Genomic DNA, 24667 nt, shown 5'->3' with positions numbered 1-24667 from the left:
TAGTTAAGCATGGACTGAATAGCATGACAGTTCATAGCTGGCTCAAACTTCTTGAAAGAATGTTGATCAGTGGGTCCTCATCAAATCAGAGAGAGGTATCAAATGGGGTTTCATAAGGATTAACTAATTTTTTTAACTAATGATTTCATTAATGATTTGGGTGCAAAGGTGAAGGAATGCTTATTAAATTTAAAGATGATGAAAAATTGGATTGGATAGCCAATATACTAGAAGATTGAAATGAAATTCAAAATGATCTTGATAGGTGGCAGAAATGGTCTGAAAGTAACAGAATGGAATTTAACAGACAAGTGCAAAGCTCTTCATTTAGGAAACAAAATCACACACACCGATATACAATGGGGAATACCTACTTGGAAAAAAGATATTGGATTTGTAATTGATTGTAAACTGAATTCATTGCCAAGTGTATGATGTGGCTGCAAAGAAGGTAAATGCAATTTTAGGTTGCATCAACAGATATTTAGTTTCCAAATCACAGGAAATAACCTACTTTGATTACAGTATTTGATAAAAGGATATCCATCTCAAATACTAGGTTTAGTTCTGGACACCATACTTTAAGGATTCAAAGAAACTGAAACAGAGTTAGAAAAGGGCAATGAAGAGGATCGGGGGACTAGACCCTAAACCCTATGAAGTAAGATTGAAGAAGCTGGACATTATCTTTAGGAAGGATAATTGAGGAGGGATATGACAGTCACACAGATCACACCCTGTTCTCTCTTGTTCCACAGTGCAGGTCACAAAGTAATGGATTTAAATAACAAGAAGGCAGATTCTGATTGAATGTTAGAAAAAAAATCTTAACAGAAAAAGGGCTTTGATAATGGAACCAATTACCCAGTGAGGTGGTGGGCATCTCTTCACTGGACATTTTTAAGTGGAATCTAGATAGCCTTCTGTCTCGGATATTTTAATTTGAATTCTTAAATTAAGAGGCAGTTGGAATCAATCGCCTAAGTGACCCTTGAGACCAGACAAACAGAAAAGCCTTCTTTACAAACCAAGCTAACTTACTGTGATTCTATTGCCATCAGATGCGATGGCTGTGTTTCAGATGGATTTAACAGAGAGTAGAAAAATCAGATGAGAAAATGTTTGCCATGACAGATATGTAGAACATCTGTGTTTTATGCATATTCAGAAGATGAGATGTTGAATACTAGATAGGGAACATACAATGGAGGAGTTGACTACTGTTGGAAGTAATAGTCAGAATAGACTTCTGATATAATCCAGCACAGAAATCCTTAAATGTGCTTCACACTTGGGTGCCCATATAGCGGGCTGGGTAAATGTAGATAGGCATTATGATAAGAATATATTGGAAAATATGACACACTTGAAAGAGCCGTGGGCCATGCTGATTCCCATGTAGCATTCCAAATCCTGCCAAAATAACCAAATACTTGTAGTCTGACCAAAATAAGCCAGAATGCTGGGAACTAAGTGGCAAACCTATTTAGCCCCAGTCAAAAGAAATCTTACTGCATGGTGGGAGAGATGCTGCAGTGTAACATGGAATCTGTAAGTAGAAGGAAGTAGTATCAACTAACATATAAAGCAATACTGCCCTCTTTTGATCAAAATAGGAAGCTGGGACATCCCCTAAAAGCCATAGTGGATGGAGATGCAATGATACCACAACTGGGAAATGGATAAGACTGGGATTTATGGGCATATATGCCTGGGGCTTTGGACTTTTTGTTTCTGGGCTTTTTGAAAATGTGTTGGGCTATTTTATAGCTCATGCAGCTTTTATGTTTCATTTTCTAATGAAAAATTTTCCTCTTGGTGATACCAAATTTCAGGGGCTGAAGACCACAAAATAGGGTTTTGAATTGTAGGTAATTATAATGTATATTCAATTATACAGTATGTATATAATGTAATTGAATGACAAGTATTATAATGTAATCTAACTTTTCCATCAAGAATTTTATGACTTGGGACCCAATGGAACAGTGTTTTATTAAACCCTGAAACTGTTGTTTATTCACCATATCATACTAATCTCTGTGCCAAACTTCCAGAAATTTTACCTCTACAGTGCAAGGGTAGGTTTATAACAGTACTCCCTGATGAGAAGGGATCGCCCTTTTAAATGCTCAGAACTTCAAAGAGCTTCCTGCTTCTATCTAAGATTGAGGATACTCAAGAGCATCTGGGCTTCTAAATTCCATCCAAACCCACAAAACAAATGTGTTATAATGATTGCTGATTTCTCCATTATAGTGCATGAGAAGAAACTGAAGCTTTGGAAAAATAAAGCATGGTTCTTTCCTAGATCCAAAGTGAACTGCTCATCTCCAAAAAGAGGTTTCAAGCATGCATATATCCAGTGAATATAATGAATTCCTTGAACATCTCTTTGACTTGCACACGCTTCAGTTAGGCATGTGCACTGAACTCAGCTTGGGCTGATTCAGAAAGATTCCAGGGATGCCAAAGTAAAGTAGGGCTTCCTGAAGTGCAGTGAATTCAGAAGTGAAATATCCTGAATTTGAAATATATTCAGAGGACATACCGTGGAAAGCCAGGTTTATTTTACCTGAATAGGCCACAGTTTAAACTCACTGAGGCTTATACAACACAATAGCTCCAGATCAAACCAATCAGTGTGTCTTTCAGAACTGATACATTTCTCAGCAAGTTTCTTATACAGTATAAGGAGAATGAGGAAAGAGAGAGGATGGTATGATTTTTAGTAAAGGTGCAAACAAATTTTGCATTAAAAAGACATTGTTTTAGATTTCTGGTTTTAGCTCCTTGGCAGACTTGTATCAGTGTGAACTTTGCAGTTTGTGAAGTATGGGCTGCTCACTGTCCTGGACATTCAACCAACAGTTTCCACTGTTTTGAAAGCCAGATTGCAAATGTTATATATTCCCTAGAAACTATGTAATCTGTGTAACCACTTATGTAATCATTTGGTTAGGCAAATTGATTACAGATACCTAACACACTACAATAAAAAACCACAATCTCTTTTCCCTTGTTGACTCAATTCTTGACAGCACACTAGGGAAAATACACACATATGCATACATTACGGATGTCTGAGAGACTGCAAATGAATATAAGTACTTTTTTACATAACTTTTCGTATTAAACCTCAGCTAACAGTTATGAAACACTGCACATATGTTTTTTTAAAGAACCAGAAACTGGGTTGGACTGAAATATTGCAGAGATTAAGGTAACAGAATTTGAACAAATTGCATATTTCAAAATTTGAGATGGACAACTGTGTTTATAAAAAAAGTAAGGCCTTTTTTGAAGCTCTTAGAATCAATGTTTTGGTTTTATGAGTAAATATTTAGATCAGATACTAGCTGGAACTAAGAGAGACCACCAAATCAGCACAAAGAGAGTTGTGCTGTTTTCACTTATTACAATCTAAACTGAAATATGTGATCAATAAAATCTTCCTCTAGCAGCTGACCTTTTTCTAAGCTGATGAGGTTTCTTTCATCTAGAAAGTGTTCTGTTTCTGTTACTCTCTCTAGTTAGGGATGTGCTTTGTGCGATGTGATAACATTTCTTATTTGAGAAATAATGGCACTGATTCCCATAGGCTGATATATATGGTCTTTATTATCTCCTTTCCCACTCCTATTCACTCCTCTCATTTGGTTTGGGACTGAAACAGCTGAGTACAAATTATTAAAATGTCATGATGTTTTCCTTATAGCTGCATCTGTTTTCTTTTCCACCTACTGCTACAAACACACTCGGACTTAACCATGGTACAAATCTGCAAAGGCTTTATTTTCTCACTTATAATATATAATATGCATGGAGTTGTGGAATTTTATTAAACTAAAGGAGGGAGGGAGTGGATTAGGCCATCCTACTTTGTGAACAATGCTCACTGGGCTCTTCTTCTCAAGAACAGGGGCCTTGAGTCACAGCTGCACAATAGAAATCGATTCTTTATATGGTTTAACACTGAAGTTTTAACTTCAGATTGTCCAGTGTTCTGTATCACCCTGAAGCCCTTGGGAGATATAAGGATCACTAGCACCGTCATTTCCATACCCATTTCTCCTCCCTGCATGTTGAATGAGAAGTAGGTTTAAGTTTGTTTGTTTCCCTGTTTCTTCCCTATTTTTATGTATTGTATATTTCTCCTGATACACTTGTTGTTGTATGCAGTTGATCAGATACAGACATTTTTTAAGCAATTATTATAACTACATTTTATTACATTTTCTCCTAAGACAGGTATTTTCTGATCAGAGAACAGTATCCCCAAATCTGGACATCTACAGATACCAAAAGAGAACTGCTTAACAAACTGAGTATGCATTCCAAAAATAAAAATTGGTAAGACTGCCTTGAATGCGAGCCCAATAAATTTTGCTCTTCCAGCTCATTTAGGCTATACTTATTTTCTCTTCCATACATACATACATACATAAGCACACAAGCCTAGATATTGAAAACAGGTCAAAATGAAGCCCAGACTAGATTTTTTCTCCATATATGAAATTCAGTGAGAGCACCCATTGGCAGCATGGAATGGTATAAATAAAACTCATTCATAATTTCAGTCTTGCAGCTGAGATGAGAGAACAGTTGGTACTAAGCTCACTTATGAGAAGCATTTTCACAAATGTAGCTCTTCTCTTTCATTATAACTAAGACAATGTAAGCCACCTTGAGCTCCTGGGGAAAAGGCAGAATATAATTAAAATAAATAAATAAGCAAAGACTAAGAAAAACAGTGAGGATTCTGGGTATAACCACATCATAAAATAAAAAAAATGCATAAACTCAGGTGGTTTTATCTCATTATCAGCAATTTCTATGGCAGGAAAAATTAAAGAAAAGGCTTTTTTATAGCTAATATCAGAGGACAAAAATTTAGCAAAGGGATAGCACAGAATAATTTTGATAATTTAACAACAGGCCAAGTCCTCAATAGAAATGTAATTGAGTCCTAATTATTACCAATACTACACATGGCCAATTATTTTGAGAAAAGCATATTAATATTAAATATTAATATTAATATTACTTGTTTGACAAAGCATGCAGGTGACATAAAATGCATATACAAATAATGAAGATAAACTCACATCTGGATGTGGAATTGCATATTGTCCTTGAATTGTATAGGCCTGGAAAAAAAAGCAGTGTAAGATACTGACATAGCGACCAGTTACTATTTATTTCACTCCATACTGGCCTTTTATCACTAATCCACATAGCACCAATATGATAGCATCCTCCAGAGTCTGCAACTTTTGAGTCTGGCACAGCAAGGACATTGCCATATACATGTACAACACTATACTATAAAATGGGTTTAGGCCTATATAATAAACTGGAACTAAACTGAACCCTTTAAAATATATCTACCCAATGAAGCATTTCCTAAAGCTGGTAACAGTCAACCATTTCTACACCTCCTAAGCTGTTTGCCTCTGGCCCGCTTGGGAACGGATGCAAGTGAAACTCGGAGGAGGTCCACTGACCAACAGCAGAGCCAGAAGCTGGGAATGGGAGTGGATGGCACTTCCAAATGCCCATTGCATGGCCTCCCTCCCCTCTTTATCTGGCAGCTGGAGGGTCCTTTCCTCCTCCCTTTAATGCAGGCCCTGCAACTCATTTTCACTCACTCTGCAGCATTTCTTCATCCTACTTTGAGGGCCAGTGTTAGAGGGAGAAAATTTTTGAACAATTTATCTAAATAGGTCATCACAATTAAAGAGTTTCCATTAAGAGTGGGTCCTTGTATGAGTAAAAAGTAGTAGGTAGAAACACCCCTAGTAGTCCTCTTAGTTACCCTCTGGGCAATTACCTCACCTAATTACCTTGGGCTGGTGGCTGGGAGATGGCTCACCCTAACCCTTGCAAGCGTGAGTGGCCCAGCGGAAGGAGAGCTGAGTTAACTAGGCATCTCCTGTTCCAAAAAGATACTTGTTCCCATACAGACCAAGTTTAAACTCTATTACAAGATAGGCCCACATTTAAGCCCATAAGAATACCTCCTTTCTCTTCTTCTAACATTTAAATCTTGACCTTAATTTCCCTCTTAATTCAACCTTAACTTGTTTTACAACTCCATTAGAGGAGGGAGAGAGAATCTTTGGCACAGACTCTGCCATATGTATCCTACATTAAGATGTAAACAAAAGTCCTCTCTGAAACAGCTGTGTCCCCAATTCCTTCTCTCCACTCTAACTTCTACCCAGAATAAATATTTGTCTCAACTAAGCTTTGGACTCCCTACAGAGACAGTTGTGGGTGGCATTTGTCTTAGCTGAGTGGTATGGACTGACCGGTATTTCCTTCTGGATTTTACAGCTAAAAAATAGCAACTTTGATTAAGCTTGCAAGGGGGAGTTCAGGGAAGGGCCATCAGAGCTAGTCAAGGTGGATTGCCCTCTGATTGTGCACATCCTTCCACCCCTTCTAAGAGAGCTGCTTCTAACAGAGCTCTTAGAAGATATGATGATGACTATGATGATTATGATTTCATCAAGGAATAACACAATACAGAGAACAAACAAAAAGAATCACATGTTCTTTGGAATGTTGAGTTGGATCTTTGGATGTTCTTTGGAAATCTGAGTTCTAGCAAGGAACCTAAGCCTTTTCCAAATAACACCGTAATGTGCCCAGAGAGGTAGTTTTTTGCTAATCTGCATTTGATATAGCCAAAACATTTAGCTATTGTAAAAATGTGTTTAATCTGTTTGTTATTCTGCCTAATGTGCCAAGGGATGATTTTGCAAGATTTTTTCCACAAAGTATCTTTTCCGATAGTTAGATCATTATTACTTTTATTATTCTCTCTTCACAAAAAGACTATGATCACAAACAATGTATATATGTGAGTATTTCCATTATAAAGAATAAGGAAGTGGCAGAAAAACAATTTATTTCCCAAGAGTTCATGGCTGAACTATACAGTATTCCCAGGATCTAATTTTGCATTTTCCTTATTTAGGATTTCCCAGCTCTAAAAATCTACAATCAAATATTCAGTTTCTGAAACTCAGACAGAAGTATTTGACAAAGGAATGTAAACAACAGCAACAAGAGCAACAGTGACAATAACACTGTAATCTGTAGCCTTGTAACAAAGCTGCTGTGAGATTTGTTAGTGCAAGATGCTCTTGAGGTTGAATTTATAGGGCAAGATCTTAAACTTATTGCCCAGTAAATGACAATATGCCTTCCGTTGTTTGGCTGATAAAAATGTGGTATTAGCACATTTTCCACATACAGTATGCTTGTTTTACACACTCCTGTTCTTTTGTGAAAAAGAGAAATCACTGATGTAAGGTAGTAGAATACAGTAAAAAAACCCACCACCATTAACCCCCTAAGCTCTAATTCTTACAAACGGGCCAGTCTTTCCACTGAGGAACAGACACCATTCTCTTTCAGCTTCTCCTCTCTTGGGGATCTCTAAGTGAAAAGTTTGCAGACTATAAAATAACTTGCTTTTCTTTTTATTGAAAAATGGAAATAAAGAACACTCTATAAGCAGCAATAAAAATGCTAAAAGAAAGCACTTTCCATAAGTGATTTAAAGACAGTTCCATTTAAATAGGCTAAAAAGATGAACAATCACACATAAAGGGAGAGTAAGGACAGCAAAGGAAAATGAATGAAAAATTTAGTTTAATTTCAAAATCAAACCAGCTGGGGTCTTTAACTTAGGGTTCAGTATAATACTGTACCTGCAGAGGAGTGAGCAGTGCTTGGGATGAGGTGGAGGGATCATTTTCAATGCATTTGTCTATTTTTAAAAATTTCTTTCTGGTTTAAATATGTGTGTTTTATCAGTTGCCTTTTTTGAAAACACTGACACCAATAAAATAGGAAAAGATTTGAGCCATATAGTATAGAAGAGTGTGTTACCTTGCATTAAGCAAAGCAATTCCCTATTTGAACTCCAACACATGAACCTTCTGGGTTATATAAGACACAGCCATTTTTTGATACATAAAATAGAGATAAAGAAAGCAAGGACCCTTCTCACAAATTCAAGGGGAATATTTTGATACTGTACTATATCTGGGTACAACAGGTTTTTGTTTTTGTTTTTTTGGTCTGTGCTCAGTCATTACTGACCCTGCAGTGACTGCTTGGACGAGTCCTTGCAGTTTTCAAGGCAATTGTTTCGGAAGTGGTTTGCCAGAGCCTCCTTCCTAGAGCAGAACCCAGCTGGCGAGTGCAGGAGGCGGGGTTTCCGTTGCTTCGCGCCCTTTTTTCGGGCAAGCACGGTTTCGCGCTTACCGGCAACTGCTCCCGACTCTCGTGCAAGACACCGCCAGCATTTTTCCTCCCACCGGAGTGAGAGTACCCATTTATCTACTCATGTGAGTTTTCGACCTGTTGGGTTGACAGGAACTGGGGAGGAAACAGGAGCTCACCCTGTTTAGCGCGAAGGCTGGACTCAAACCGCCGAAGCGTCAGCCATTTCTGGCCGGCAACTTTCAGTGTCATTAAGCCGCTGCGCCACCGTGTCCCCCACTAACAGGTTAGTACTGTTTTTATACTGACACTGTTTTATTGTTATTGATATTTGATAATTTTGAATATGTAATTTTAATGCTGCTGTCAAGTGTTTACAGATGGAGGACAGAAAGGCACATGAATAGGTACACTTTCAGAAGATCCCATGTGTCCAGTTTGGAATTAAGTGCCACAGAGTCCAATCACTGGGGTTATTTCTGGACATATAGAGAAAGGTTTGCAGTCTTATTTTTGTATTATTGTATTTTTATTAGCAGGATGACTCATTTATGGGATCTTTACCTTCCAGTGCCAAACAAAATGTATTGGCTAGCTGTAGCGTGGGTGGAGGTCTTGTTTTGTCTTCCACTGCAGACAGCCAAATGTTTGTTGTTGTTTTTTTGCCAACCCTGAAATAATTTGCTACTTGAAGGAAAACTACCTATCAGCTGGGTGAATTTATTTCCCTTGGTTTGATGGCAGTCACCCAAGAAGGCTGAAAGAACTAGGTGCACAGCTATCAGGCTTTTATCATCAAGAGATTATTTAGTATTCATACATAATGACATCCATGTGTGAACAGGGGATTATGTGAGAGTCGTTGCCTTCAAAATGACAGGCACAACCAGGAAATCAAAGCCCCACCCCCTTTTTAATATGGGTCGCACAAATTGCATGCAGATGAAAAAAGGATGTAGTTTGCTCACCTGATTGCACCCACCATTTTGAAGCCAGTGACTATTGTTGTGGGACCCCTGCATTTGAGCCTATAATTATCAATTTTAATGACTGTTAGCATGGCTTGATCTGTCACTTGTTTTGTGAAAACCTGTTGTGGCATTTCCCTGCTAGATGGATGAAACCAATTCCAAAGAGTGCTGGCCTACATGGCTACTGTCTTTCCTTGTCAATGCCTCTTGCTGGCTGCTGAACTGGATTTGGCTCATACTGTGTTTCCGTTTTTGTAGCTTGTTGGAGTCTGGCTTTATGATTAAGATTAGAATCTGACAAATAGCAAAATACAAAAATATCATACGAACCTCTTGTATTTAAATGGCAGCAGTAATATTATTGTTCCATTTATACTGAATGTTTGTTAGCTGCCTTGGTACTGTTGCAAGGGGTAGGCAGGTTGATGTTCATGCACCTCCTCCTATTTGCCTTGGCAGCCCAAATGAGCTCATAACATAATGTATTAATTGATGGAGATCCCTAATTTCTTCCTTCTCTTGAAACTTCTACTCAAGAGACTTATACTTTGTTTATTATAACAGTTCCTTCTGTTTTACTCTCCCTTTTGAGAAGCAAAAGCTGGACCCAAAGCTCTTTCACCAGGTTGAGAGTTAAAAGAAAAGGCTGCCCTGAACAAATATTTCCAGTTACAGTCGGTGGATCATGATGGCATTTTTGTTCTTCAAAATTGAACTTTAATATTTTTTTAAATATATAATAATAACAGAGGGAGTGCAAATGTATTAAATTCCTAGGTAAGCTGGAAAAGATAAGTTAGTGAGGCAAAGAATATGATTTAGATTGAGAAAAAATGAGGGGGGGGTTGTTGAACAATTTACTGTTTAACAATTTGACTCACCCAAGGCTCTGTCAGTTGCAAAGGAAAACATACAGGTACAATTTTGGTGGGATGGACCTCTTCTTCCATATTGCTACAAAATCCACCCCACCACCACCATCATTAAAACAGCATTTTGGAGAAGAAACTCCAGCATGATGTGTTGCTTAGCTCAGTGCATTCAGAGGCTCTGTTGAATGTTAGCTGTGGATATATTTCAGATCGTATGTCTGTTAGTGATTCAACCACATCATTCACTTTGTTTTAAAATATTATATTTCCTGTTTTCAAGCACTAATCTTATTTGGCCATTGGAACTGTCAAAACATTTTATTTCAATCCGATAAGAATGTACTGTTACATGTTATATGGAAAACTGAGATTCATCCAGATAAATTATATTGTTGAAATTAGCTAACAATCAAGACTGGGTGATGCAAACATTTTAAGAGACCCCGGTGTACTTGAAATGCTTTTTGAAGTTTATACAAAAGCTAAGGAGTCAAATAAAGATGTCCTTTTAGGGTGACAATTTTTAGAAGAAATGGTAATAATGGGAGACTTTAACTACCTGGACATATGTTGGAAAACCATTTCAGGCAAGAGTCCAAGGTTCCCAAAATTCTTCTGTGGTCTTTCTGACTGTTTCATTTTCCAGAAAGTTGAAGAAGAGACAAGAGAACTGGTAACCCTGATGAATAGGAAAGAGCTGCTGAAGTAAGGAACAGCTGTTGAAGAGGCAAAACCAGTGAGAACTTTGGAAGGAAGTGTTGACATAATCTTGGAGTTCAAGATATTACAGAAAGAAATTGGAGCATGATCATATATGTACACTATATTTCACAATAGCTAATTTCAACAAGCTGAGAGATATACTAAGCGTGATCACATTGACAGAAATCCTTAAGTCCAAGGAAGTACAGGAGGGTTAGTATTGGAAATACGATAACACACCATTCCAATGAGGAAAAAAAATGGGGCAGCTTAGGAAACTGTTGTGGGTGCATAGGTACTTTTGACCAAGCTAAATGCTGAAGGTAAAATATATAGGAAACAGAAAATGGGCTTTAAGTTCCAAGAAGTATCAGCAAGTAGTTAATATCTGCAGAAAAAATTAAGAAAGGCTAAAATGCAAAAGGAACTTCAGCTCCCAAGGGAAGCTAAGAGCAGTAAAAAGAGCCTTTTTGACTATTCTATGATCTTTCCTAGCAATAAACCTCCTCAATCTGAAAAAAAAAAAAAAAGAGGCCTGATTCAAGAAAATAGAAATATGGATGACAGGCACATTGTTAGAGGACTGGAGTATGGCAAATGTTGATATCTTCAGAAAGGGAAAAAGGAAGAACTGAGGAACTACAGATCAGTCACCCTGATGTTGATACTGGGAAAATTCTGGAATAGATTATTAAGCAGTTTGTGAGCATTTAGGAAAGAATGCAATGCTTAGAAGGCTAGTGGAGGCTTATCAGGAATTAATAATGCCCAACAATCTGATATTTGTTGATAAAGTGACCACTTAGTTGATCATAGGAATGTGCTGCACACAATGTACCTTGACTTCAGCAAAACATTCAACAAAGTCTCCCATGAAATATTAATAGAGAAGATGGCAAAATGATGGCTAGACTCTGTTGCCATTAGTAGATTGAATGTTGGTTGAACAACTGTACTAAACAACAGTACATCAGTGGCTCCATGTCAATTTAAAAAGTAATGTCAAGTGGTGAACTGTAGGATTCCATTCAGATCAAAGTATTTATAAATGGCATGGATGAGAGGTTACAAAATGATACAAATATAGAAGGGATATCTTATGAGAAAATACCAAGAGTCACAAGAACGTTGACAGGCACAAACAATGGAGAGAAACCAGCAAAATGAATTTCGGCAAGGATAAATGCAAATCTAAGGCATAAGGATGGAGGGACTATACTGGACAGCAGTATGACAAAAAGAATCTGAGTGTCTTGGTGGATCCCAAGTTGAACATGAATCAACAATGTGATGCAAAAATTGTCAGTACAATGCTTGACTGCATCAACTGAAGTAGCATCAAGATCAAGAGAAGTTATTGTTCCTCTCTATTCTCTGTCAAGTCACGTGGCATCTAGAATATTGCATCCAATTCTGGTCACTGCATTTCAGAAAGGAAATGGGCAAACCAAAGCACGTCTAGAGGAGAGCAACAGAGATGATTGGGGGCCTGGAAGTGTCTAGTGAGGAACAGTTGGGGGCATGGATATGTTCAGCCTGCAGAGAAGAAAATAAAGGGTTGTAATGGGGGGCGGGAGGGGCGGGCAGGGGGCAGGATTATTCAGAATCGCTTCAAAGACCAAAAAAGAAACAATGGGTTTAAATGGCAAGGCTGGACAACAGGAAGAATCTTCTAACGTTCAACAATGAAATGTGACTGCCTCAGTAGATGTTGGGGTTCCTTTACTGGAGGTCTTTGAACAGAGACCGCATGACCGTCAGTGGGGGTGCTTTAGTGGTAGATTCCTGAATTGGGAGGGGATTGGACTAGATGATCTCCAAGATCTCTCCCAAGCCTTATATTCTCTGATTCCATGAAGTATTTTGCTACTTTAGATATGCTTCATGAGCACTGAAGTAAACAAATAACATAATACTGTATGCACAAATAAACAAAAGCTTATGAAACTCTAAGACAAGATAAACAGGAATTACTTTCCTATTTCCCAACATGTCACTAAAAATATAAAGGTCACAGTGTAATAGATTGAAATGTGGCATGCCAATTCTTTTCTTAGAAATAGTTGACAGAACAATCACTTGCTGTGTATTGTGACCTCTGAGGTTCTTTCTGACTTTTATTTTATGAAATAACTTTGCCTTTCTGTGAGGCCAACAGGCCCTCCCCCACTGCATTTATAGGTGATGAATATATGTAGAATCAGTTCATATATATCGTTCTAGATCTTACTTGATAACTTTTGTTGTAGGACAAATGACGGTAAATCAGAAATAATACTAAACTATCAGTCCTGGCATTCAGTCCTTTATGGCTAGCTCTTAGCTAGCTCTCTGCAAACATCTGCTCTCACAGGATGGGTCCATGGGCTGGGAGGGGAGCCACAATATACGCTGTCCTCTGGTCTTGCGCTTTGAGCGAAGACTGGGGAGAATCTGCCTTGTGTGATCTAGATCCCTATTTGCTTTTGTTGTAACAGATGGTATGCGTGCTGCTTATTCAATAGTTATCCCCAGTACTTTGCAAACAAAGAGCTTTGAGTCCACTTGTTCTGGTGTAACGTGAATGGGATGACACCATGCAAGTGAAAAGGCAACAAAACCTGTGTGCACTAACAGGCAGCGGCTGGTGCTGCAGTAAAAGGCTGAGGTTGGCAGTGGAGGCTGCAAGTGGGTCGGCTCTTACCTGACCACCTGCAAAAATGACAGGGGTGGAGGCAGGCTTTGGGCGATAGGGGATGGTGGCACCTTTCGGTGGGGACTAGGAAAAGGGACAAGGAAAGGGAGAGAGAACATTAGACCACATTTCCTGAAACAGTAGCAAAAAGAGAGTTAGAGGGCAACCAAACATGTACAGATCAAACCATACTGATAATGATAATACTGGTAATGTTAGCTCTGCGAGGCTTTGTTACTAGTCCAGAAAGTAAGGAAAGAAACATGTAGAGGAGAATTCTACTTTGGGACCACTGAAGAGGACGGCTGGTCCTGGTTTTGGCCAGGCAGCTTACTTGCCTTGGGACTGCTGGGCCCAAGTTAAAGGCTCTCCCTTCCATCCGTGACCTGCTCAAGAGAGCAGCAGAGGGACTGTGGGGTGGGAAGGAATATATATAACTAAATTGGCTATTAGGCACTGCAAGCCTCCACACTGGATCCTCTGACAGCTCTGTCTCCCTGGAGCATTATTTTACTCCAAGTCTTCACAGAATTAGTTTCTCATGTAGCCACCCAAAGCTGTTTTGAGCCCCTGATTGGTTGAATGCTTGAGTAGGCAAGGACAAATAACAATCCGTTCTTGCTTGTTGGCATGTCCAGTCATTTACATATGTTCCTTTATACGTTACCCCTATTGTTACAGACTGTACCTCCAGCATCACCACACAGATCTGTTTGACACACTGGATAATTGCATCAGGGGTCCCTGAGATGGTCACTGCCCTTTCCGTAGAGTTGGGCAGCATATCTCCTGCCACCTGAACCTGAGCACCTGTGGACTGAAGGAAGGCCAGAAGAAAGAAAGGGAACAGCTTATTATTTCTGCACAGAAATAATACCTAAGGTATAATCAGTCTGTGCTCTCACTCTCTATATAAATGTGTGTGTGTGTGTGTGTAACACTTTGAAATTCCATTCTCTGGGAAATTAAAAAACTAAAATAAAGGGTAACAACAAATGGATAAACAGTTGTGTTGCAAATAAGTTAAACTAGGAACAGTGTATCAGTAAAATCAAAAAATAAAACCTAGTGATCAACTTTGGCATTAAAAAGATATGGATGTAGGCATCCAGTGAGCCTCTCTCAGGATGGCATTCTACAGGCACAGTGCAACAACCCCACAGTCCCTCCTTTCAGTGATCTAGGTGTGGAGATAGCTTAATGAAAGCCTTGGATAATGAATTGAGAGGGCAGGATATGATCCTCCCCCAGTACCCTTTAGAGATTAAACCATCCAGGCCTTTGAACTGAGCCTAGAAATGGACTGACACCCAGGGCAGATTTCAATGTGATCAGATTAGCCACTCCCAGATTACTGTCAACTGTTCAGTTTTGGATCAGTTTTAGTTTCCAGACAATTTGCACCATATAATCCAAACAGGAGATTATAAATGGTAGAATAACTATTGCAGTATACGTTTGTCCAGGTTTTAGTTGTACATTATCTGAAATCATCAAAAATCACTCTGCCTAACCTGGGCTCGCCATATCGTTAGGCAGAGTGAGGCAGCTGCCTCATGCAGCCATGGCAGACAGCTGACCGCCACTGCCCCTGCCCTCGGGAGCTGCATCCCCCCAGAGAGACAAATGGCCTAAATCCCCTGGGGTTCTGGAAAGCCCTTAAGACCTGGCTCTGTTCCCAGGTCTGGGATTAATGTGTTTGTGTTTACTATTATTATTATGGCAGTCTTTACTCTGGACTTTCTGCTTTGTTTCATGTTTTAAATTGTTTTAACTGCTTATTTAGATTTTGTAAGCCACCCAGATTTTACTGGAATGGGTGGCCACAACAAATTTAAATACATAAATAATAATAAATTACTAGTACCGTATATTTGCTTGTTCTTCAACAGATGTAAAACAGAAAGGAATAACTGGAGGGCAGTTATTCCCAGAGAACATCCAGCTATTTTACTTATTTATTTTAAGATATAAGTAATACATTTATAATTGGACTTCTGTCATCAATACTGACACCATTTCAACTTAGTAGAGATGAACTTAAATAGGTTGCAGCCAAACAAAATTTTCTGCTAGCCATCAGGAGATATGAAGGAGTTTCTCAGTGTGACTACTGCTTTACTTTATGATAACTGACTTCATGAAGATTTATGAATTTGAGAGGTTTAAAGACCAGTCTTTCTTTCATTTCTCATAGAAAAGAACTTTCTTTGCATATAAAGAAATCAGAGGCTTACCTCCCTTATTTCTTTAATCTTGGAGCCTCCTTTGCCAATTAATGATCCACACTGGCTCGCTGGTACAACCAACCTTAATGTAACTGGGGGCTTACTTGTAGCTGTGCTGTTACTCATTGAGTTGATTATATCCTTTGGGAGGGAGGGAGGGAAGAAATATTCTATGAAACAAGTTTGAATGCTACTTTATTACAAATGAGCCAAATATTTTTTATCACATTGTGGAACTGTGAAAGAGCAACTGGGAAAATAGAATTGGTTTTCTTCTGCATACGTTGTTAAAACAAGCAGATCTTCCACATTTAGGGAAATTTATATCTTATATTTTACAATAATTCTTCACCTGTAACATTACACATTTAGGACAATGTCAAAGGAACAGAATATCAGAAAACTAAAAGAAGGCTACTTCATGTTAACATCCTTTAAAGTTATTTTGCACTGTTAATCTACTGAAAAAAATGGCTGTATAATTCAAAAGAAATATTTTTCAATCTGCCACACCCTGATATGCCCATATCACTAGTACTCTGGTAATGGTATTTATTAGAACCCATATTTGATTCCAGAGAGATCCCAAACTAAATGATCATGAAGTGATGGGCCTAGTGCATATGTACCAATTGTTCCTACTCCTATAATATATATATATATATATATATATATATATATATATATATATATGTATTAAAAGCATTTTGAGGAGTTTTTCCCAAGGAAGGGTCAGTTGAAGATAAAGGCTGCCTGCCTCTTTCTCTTTAGCATCATTCTTCCATACAGTTTTTGAACATTTCTTCAAATGTTTCTTACCTCTTCAAATTTATAAGCAATCATTGCAAAAGCTTTGAAGATGGCATCAGTAGGGCCTGTAATGGTCACAATTCTTTCTGGACAATTTCCTTCTGAGATATTGATTCGTGCTCCACTCTACAATTGAGAGACCACATCTTGTCATACACATAGGGAATGCTGTAGATGTAGTATACTTAGACTTCAGTAAGACATTTGATAAAGTAGACCATAATCTCCTTCTTGATAAACTGGAAAATGTGGACTGGATGGATGGATTCACAGTTAAATGAATAACCATAGCCAATAGGTTATCCTTAATGGGTCTATGTCCACATGGAGAGAGGTATGCAGTGGGGCACCTCAAGGTTCTGTCCTGGGCCTGTACTGTTCAACATCTTCATGAATGATTTAGATGAGGGAATAGAAGGGATGCTCATAAAATTTGCAGATGTCACAAAGCTGGGGGGGGGGGAGGATTGGTAATACCCCTGAAGACAGGCTCAAGATTCAAAAGGATCTTGATAAACTTGAACATTGGGCCCTATCCAACAAATGTTCAATATTGAGAAATGTAAGATTCTGCACTTCGGCTGGAAAAGTCAGATGCACAGGTACAAGATAGGTGGTACCTGGTTAAGCAATAATACTTGCAAAAAAGATCTGGGGGTCTTGGTAGACCACAGATTAAGGGTGAGCCAGCAATGTGCCAATACAGTTTTCAGTAGAGCTATAGTGTCAAGATGATGGGAAGTGACAGTATTGTTCTATGCTTCACTGGTCAGACCACACCTGGAATACTGTGTCCAGTTCTGGTTGCCACAATACAGAAAGGATTCTGAGGAACTGGAAAGAGTTCAGAGAAGAGCAGTAAAGATGATGAGGGGCTTGGAATCTAAATCCTACAAAAGTCATTTATGTTTATCTTAAAGAAGAGAAGGCTAAGGGGAGACATGATAGCGGTCTTCTGATACGTGAAGGGATGTCACAGGAAAGAGGGAGAAGATTTATTTTCCCTAGCACCTGAGGGTGAGACAAGAACCAATGGGTGGAAGCTTTATAGCATGAGATCCAAACCTGAACTAAGGAGAAATTTCCTGACTTGAGAGCTGTTAAGCAATGGAACAGCCTGCTTCCTGAAGTTGTGGATGCTCTATCATTGGAGGTTTTCATGAAAAGACCGGACAGCCATTTATCCAGGATGGAATGAAGACTCCTGCACTGGGCAGGGGGTTCAACTAGAAGACCTTATGTATACAGCAGATTCTTTAAAAATACATGGATTTCATATTTTGTGTTGGTTATGTTTAATTATGATTTATCAATTATTTTTATATGGGAATTTTTAGAATGACTTAGGAAAAATCAGCCACCCAAAGATATGTTAACTATAATCTAGCATAAACCATACAAATTCTAACCCAAGCTGCAGCCAAACAACAATGTATAATGGCCCACAGTGTTTATCAGCCTTAAACAGAAGGTTACAACTTCTTTTGGCCTATGAAAAGAATCCGGTTCAGGCAATTAGAAATTCAGAACAACTTGTGCCCCCTTGACCTGCTTCCCAATATCTATGTAGGACAAATGATGGTTCAGGGTCCAGGTTTTCTCTAGTAGTTCAAAATGGTTATCTGTAGTTTTGTCACAGGGAAGCCAACCTTCCTTCAGTACTAAAGGATGTGGCTGCATGAAAAGAAGCACAGCTCAACAAACTTCAGCCTTCTCCTCTCTATTTTTATGTTACCTGTGAATTATTCCTTTTGGAATTATTATATTTATTCCCATATTACTTTGTGGAATTGTAATGATGCTCACCTCCTCACGCATCTTTTTTACTGTCTCTCCTTTCTGAAATAAGAAAAAGAACAAACCAATAAGAAACAGCATCACTCTTCATGCCACAGATAATACAAAGATTGCTATCCTTTGCACAGTATCTAGGTAATACTGAGAAGCGCTGCCCAGTCAATAAAGCTGTATTATGGAAGCAAGGGGGAAGATTGAGAAAATGGGCTGAATTTGAACATCTTGTAACTCATAATACTGAATGCACACAATTTATAATCTACTATGAAATAGGATTTAGAATCTGAACAACTCAAAAATTGTATGATTAAATGAATGTAAAATATATATACAGTAATAGAGATGGAACAGTGGGCATTTCAATGAAAAAAATATTAAGTTCACTTTGAACTTTATATTTAGAGAGAACTAGTGTAAGATATTTTATCACTCCAGCCATGATTGGTAAAATGAGTAGCTCCTTTTCCACAGAATGCTGGAAATGCAATGAACAGATTTGATCTTTTTTTCCATATGCAGTGGCAATGTTGCAAAGCTCAACTATATTGGAAATTCATTTATTGTAGAATGGAACAAATCTTGAAAGTCGTAATCCCATTTTAACTTAAAATATATTTATTAAACTTCACCAAACCACACAAAATACATAGAACTGGTATTGTACATGGCTGCAAAGAATTTATATGCTTTTTTGTCAGGTTCAGCCCAAGAATCACCACAAGACAGTCCAGAATTCAGCTCAGCTTCTTTATTAGCTTGCACCTAATAGACAGAATCTCACCAGACTAACCCTAATCCTCCAAGGATAGCAACTATAACCATCATGCCCTGGGGGGGCAGTCTCCTCCTCTTGACTTTCACACAGTCCATCTGGGGGCTGAGGAGGTGCTTCCCTTGGAATGTCTCTCCCCGCTCCCTGTAACCTTGAAACTCCATTCCAGAATCCTCCCCGCTCATGCCTTCCATCACATTTTTATTGGAAAAGATCTCTGATCCCTCTATGGAAGACTGATTATTTAAACTGAGGGAATATGCTTTGATGTCCAGAATAACTTCATATCTAAAAAGTACATCTGATGTACAATTCAATCTTATTTGGAAACCATTTCTGGAGTACAATTCTGTAAACGGATTGTGCCACATCCCACATTTGGGTTCTAGAGCTGGTATTCAATCTGACATATGGTTTACATATTATTTACAGTATTCTTTCAATGTATTGCTTTTTCTCTTATTGACTTCACTTGTGTTAAACAAATATTTTCACAATGCAGTAGAGACATGTTTTGACTAGAAATTGAATATGAAATGTCTCATAGTACTCTAAGTTAATAATATATTAGAATATATAAACAAATGATATTTTAGATCTCCTGGTTATTCAAGGTTTCTTGGTTATCCACCATGCATATTTTATTGCTTATATTGTTTTTTTTTTCATTATTACTATACTTTCTATATCCTTTTAAATGTGTCTTGTATCAGCATTATTTTCTTTTTTCTTGAAATCATAATCATAATACATAAGGGAGTAAATCTGGAAAAAAATGAAGATGCTTAATGATGTACTGTATGTGGCTAAGGATTTTTCAGCAACGCAGTAGGGCTGAGACGCTTCATTAGGCCAGGACTGGAGGGTAAGGGAATCCTACGAGTTGCAGGTCTCTCCAATCTGCACTTCAGCAGCAGCAGGGGCGCTGAATGGCACCCTACCCTGTCAGGTTTCTGTGGCCAAAAATCTGCATTCTCCTTCAAGCTGACCTCAACTCCTGATGGATGAGCATGGATATGCTCATATAGTTTTCTTGGAAACAGTATGGAAGTGAGTTGCCACTGCTTTCTTTTGGAATGTTTTCTTCAGCTGCCTAGGCTGGATTGCAGGCCTTGTATTTCCTGGAGACCACGCATCCAAGGCTCGGCCAGACCCAATCCTGCTTAGCTTCTGAGCCCAGATATGATCATCCAGGTGCTGATAAAGCTTGAGAAACCATAAGATAGTCTTAATTCTGGTTTTAAACTGACTGTTTAAAAAATGGATGAATCAATTTCTGCACATAGAAACTAGCATTTCAGGAAAGTGGATAGTTGAGAATCCCTTTCCTTGATAACACCACTACAGTTTCCCCAAAGGATAGCCATCAGTTTAACTTTCACCACCCCACAAGGTGATCTGTTACCCTACTGAACAGTTCTTACTATTAGACCTTTCTTCCTGAATCCAACAAAATCTGATATATAGAATTTTGTGGATAGGGAGTTTTGCTTTGGTGTTTTCTTTTCTTTTTGCATGCTGTTCAGTTAGTTAGTCATAATTGAAGCCATATGAAGGTAGGTTTACTGGTTCAGAGAAAAATAGGCATTGATTTTATCTGTTTTACTGTGTGCCCAGTTGCACTCTCCTTTGCTTTAGTGTGGATATATATAATTTTACTGAAATGTAACTGTTAGTATCTCTCTCTCTCTCTGTCAGTCAGTCTTAAAGGACAAGTATATGATCTCCTGTGGTGCAATGGGTAGCAAATCAGAATATGAATAGTTGAAGACAGTTTCAGTGTTAATATATATAATCAGATAATTCTTATTTGCATGATGCTCTGAAAGTGTAGCTTCACAATGGCTACTTATATATGTTGTTTGGAGAAATGACAGTATGAGGATATTAGCTTTACTAGATTATCTGCATCTCAAAATTGTATTGGATGTGAAATGATCTTCAATGAAACAAATATTAATTATACTTTGTTATGGGATCCTTCTATCTGGTGACAGATCGGGAACAGTAACAGACTGATAGATGCAAAACCTGACTTATAACAAAGGAAAATGAGCAACAGAAGTATTTTCAAATATATTATATTAACTGGTGTGAATATTTAATTGGTGTGAATATTACATTCAACTGAGCCTGATTCCTGAGGACCTCACGGACATATCCATGTAGTTTTCCTGGAGAGTGAATTGTCTGATATTAGGAAAATTTCCGTGATAGAAGTATTTCCTCAAAATGTTTTAAAATCAATTTCCTATATGCAATTATTCGTTTTGTTCCAGACTTTTCTACAATTACTGACCCTTTGTTTATTGTAGATATAACCTCAGCACTTTGAATATCTGCATTTTCCTCACACAGGCCATCTAAGTGAATGCAGATGTGGCTTGATCAGTCCCTGCTGCCTTCTGCTATTAATATGAGGCAGGAATGGCAAAGAGCTCAGGGGAGGAAATCAGAAGTTTACATTTAGAGAAAAGAGAGATGGCTGAATGCACAAGCTTCTACTTTACCAATTATAGCTCTCATGCTATAATTTGATATTGCTCTCATGCTCACAAGAACTAGCTAGGAGGGAGGAGGGAGAGAAGACAAAATCTTGAGTTGATCCCCTCCCACCGGCATAGCTCTGCCCACAGAGAATAGGTACAAGCATTCAAATGTGCAGTATAACACTTTACCTTCCCAATGATGCTTCCAACTTCCTATTGGAAAGAAAATGGCAACAAAGTAAGAATGTAAAAGCTTTAATTATCAGTAAATGTTATTTAGTCTACCCATGGTAGGCTTGGCTTTATTAATTTGCAATCACAATCACATGCTATCAGTGGAAAATAAACAATTTCTTTATTAGCAAGAATATAAAGCAATGAAGAAAAGAGTCAGATTGGTGGAGTTCCAAAGATTTTAGGGTGCCCAGTGTTCCCCTGCCTCTCTTAGACAGCTAGTTCTTACTGTTGTAGCTGGCAGAAAAAATTCCAGCATATTAGCCATATTTCAAATTAAATGAAAAGTTATTATTGTATATTAATGTTGGCTAGGTAGAACCTAAAGTGAAAACTGTATTGGATGTTAAGAGAGAACCTCTGCCAGCCTTTGATATCAATCCGCAAAGCTAGATGTTTGTTGCTTACATCGGTAGAGATGTTTTTCTTTTGTGAGGTATCCCCTCCCCACCTGTACTATAACAAGGGTTACATATTTGTACCTTGTTAATAGATAAGGAAAAGAAGAATTCTACCGTGTAGCTTTTTCACCTGTGTTCAAGGCCAAACAAATGTGTTAAAAAATTGACCAGCCATGCCAAAAATAACAAACCTAATTTGCTGTTCAGAATTTATCAATCTGGGTTCACTCCTTTGCTCATATTTAAAGTAAGGTATGATGCATGAACAGGTCTGCTGTAAACAGGAGTGTTAATGAACCACTATATCGTAATTTGGCAATCTGATGTTTATGGACACTTGCTCTACTTCCAACTTTTGTCATTCAACTTTTTGAAAGCTTCTTTTAAGGGAAGCTAATGTTGTGAAGCAAAACGCTAACTTCTAGCATCTTTTTAATTCCCTCTGGACTTCCTATTTAATACAAAGGGATGGAGAGCATCTTGGTGAGAGATCAGAAGGACTTACACTGCTCACTGCTCTCCTCCTACACAATTTTGGCGAGAGAGGGAGTGCCAGGGAGCAGTCTTCACAATATGAGAAATGCCCACTAAATTTGCCTGCAACTGCTACTGAAAGAGATACAGTGGTACCTTGGGTCACGAACGCTTCTGTTCACGACCAATTTGGGCCACGAACAGCACCGTTTGCAAAATTTTGCTTCGGTCCGCGAACTCCGCATCGGGTGATGAACAGGATCCGCGGCCATTTTCCCTGCCGTGACACGTGATCGTGGCTTCCTGTAGGGAGGGGGACTCTCCCTCCAAGCAGTAACCGCCTCCCCACCCGCCTTCCTGTCCTCCACGCCAGAAGTCGCCTCGAGCAAGGTTAGCGTTCTCTCTCTTCAAACTGTACTGTACTGTACTTTGTTTCATATTTTTGTGGTTTAAAAAAAAAAATACATATGGTTCAGAACGGATTAACCGTAATTACATTGAACCTTATGGGGAAATTTGATTCGGGTCGTGACCAATTCGGGTCGCAACCAGAGTTGCGGAACGAATTAAGTTCGCGACCCGAGGTACCACTGTACTTCTCAGATTAAAAATCTTATCCTCCAGAATCAGAGGATCAGACATATAATCTACACATTATTTACAGTATTCTCTTAATGTATTGTTCACTTTTTTTATTTTGTTCCTTTGAGTCAGTTGTGACTCCTGCAGTTTTGCTGGCAAGATTTTTGGAAGCGGCTTGCCCTTGCCTGCTTCCTAGGGCTGAGAGAGAGAGAATGACAGGCCCAAGGTCACCCAGCTGGCTTCATGCCTAAGGCAGAACTAGAACTCCTGGTCTTCCGGTTACTAGCCTGATGCCTTAACCACTACATCAAACTAGGTCTCTTTTTTACTATTTATAGCTTTTTTCCCTTATTGGTCTAATTGTGTAACCAGATATTTTTACAGTTCTATAGACATCTCTTGATCAAAAATTGGGTATGAAATGTCCTATAGTACTTTAAGTTGTTAATGGTGTATTAGAATATATTAGTCATATGATATCTTCAATTTGCTGGTTAATTGTGATTGGTTGGCTATCCACTTATATTCTACAGTATTGCTTATACTGTTTTCCTTATATTTTCTGCATTCCTTTCAATGTGTATTTGTAACAGTCTTATTCTTTTTGTTCTGTTCTTGAAATAATAATAATAATTGAATTTTAAAAAATCTTATCCTCCATGAATATGCATATTCTTTTTTAAAACCCTCCATCATTACATCTGAAGTAGCAAATTTTGTCTTCATGTACAAGTATACATGAAGACAAAAATTGCTGCTATAGAATTTCCTACAAATATATAATGATGATGTTGGTTGTCCCCTTCTCTAGCTTTTTCAACTCTGCAATACCCATCTTGATGGATAGTGATTAGAACTGTATTGATACAGAGCGGCTCAGATGTGCTGGCTCTCTGTACACATGTATTTGGATGCTTTGTCTCTTTCTTGACATTATTCGGAAACCTTGACTGCCTGGATGGGGAAAAACAGATGAACTGCCAAGAACAAAAGGCTTTTGTTGCTTTTGTCCAGGTATCTCCATGCACTTCCATGCATAACTGAAGAGAGCTGCCTACACATCTCCACTTCCTTCACTTAGATAAATTCTTGCAAGAAGTAGCAAAATCAAAATGGCTTTTTCAAATAATTGCTTATTTATTTATTTAGCCCATTTCATGGCAATGACTCTGGGCAGCGTACAATGATTAAAACTAACCCAAACAACTACAACAACAATCCAAAGAACAAATATTTGAGGTCACACAAATCATGATATTTACAGGAAAAAAAAACAATAAAAACAATTAACTGGAAAACTGCCTTAATCTCCCAGCCCAAATGCCTGGGGAGCCAGGTCTTTAAAGTCTTACAAAGGGCGAAATGAAACCACCTTGCAAATAAATGCAAAACGGTGAATATTTGAACTAGCCAATCTAAC

General features: G+C 38.3%; 1 protein-coding gene across 11 annotated transcripts in view; it reads right to left on the bottom strand.

Moving 5' to 3' along the window:
- Positions 1-24667, bottom strand: part of PCBP3 (poly(rC) binding protein 3) — a 77122-nt gene that overhangs the window by 17765 nt on the left and 34690 nt on the right. For 4 of the 11 annotated variants that reach the window (XM_025171191.2, XM_025171193.2, XM_025171192.2 and 1 more), the window contains exons 3-9: positions 21746-21769; positions 18305-18337; positions 16508-16624; positions 15698-15829; positions 14149-14277; positions 13401-13544; positions 5109-5150 (exon numbers count right to left, since the gene is read on the bottom strand). In XM_025171191.2, the coding sequence (XP_025026959.1) occupies positions 5109-5150; positions 13401-13544; positions 14149-14277; positions 15698-15829; positions 16508-16624; positions 18305-18337; positions 21746-21769 (621 nt within the window). The remainder of the gene's footprint in view (positions 1-5108; positions 5151-13400; positions 13545-14148; positions 14278-15697; positions 15830-16507; positions 16625-18304; positions 18338-21745; positions 21770-24667) is intronic. The other 7 variants (XM_007435188.3, XM_007435190.3, XM_015889279.3 and 4 more) reach the window with 3 other exon arrangements.

Source organism: Python bivittatus, unplaced genomic scaffold (assembly GCF_059951505.1).
Source record: "Python bivittatus isolate LINGU-HERP-01145 unplaced genomic scaffold, Pbiv_v1 ctg000020_np1212, whole genome shotgun sequence".
In the NCBI taxonomy this organism is placed as follows: Eukaryota; Metazoa; Chordata; class Lepidosauria; order Squamata; family Pythonidae; genus Python; species Python bivittatus.
This window is presented reverse-complemented; position numbering and strand designations above follow the sequence as displayed.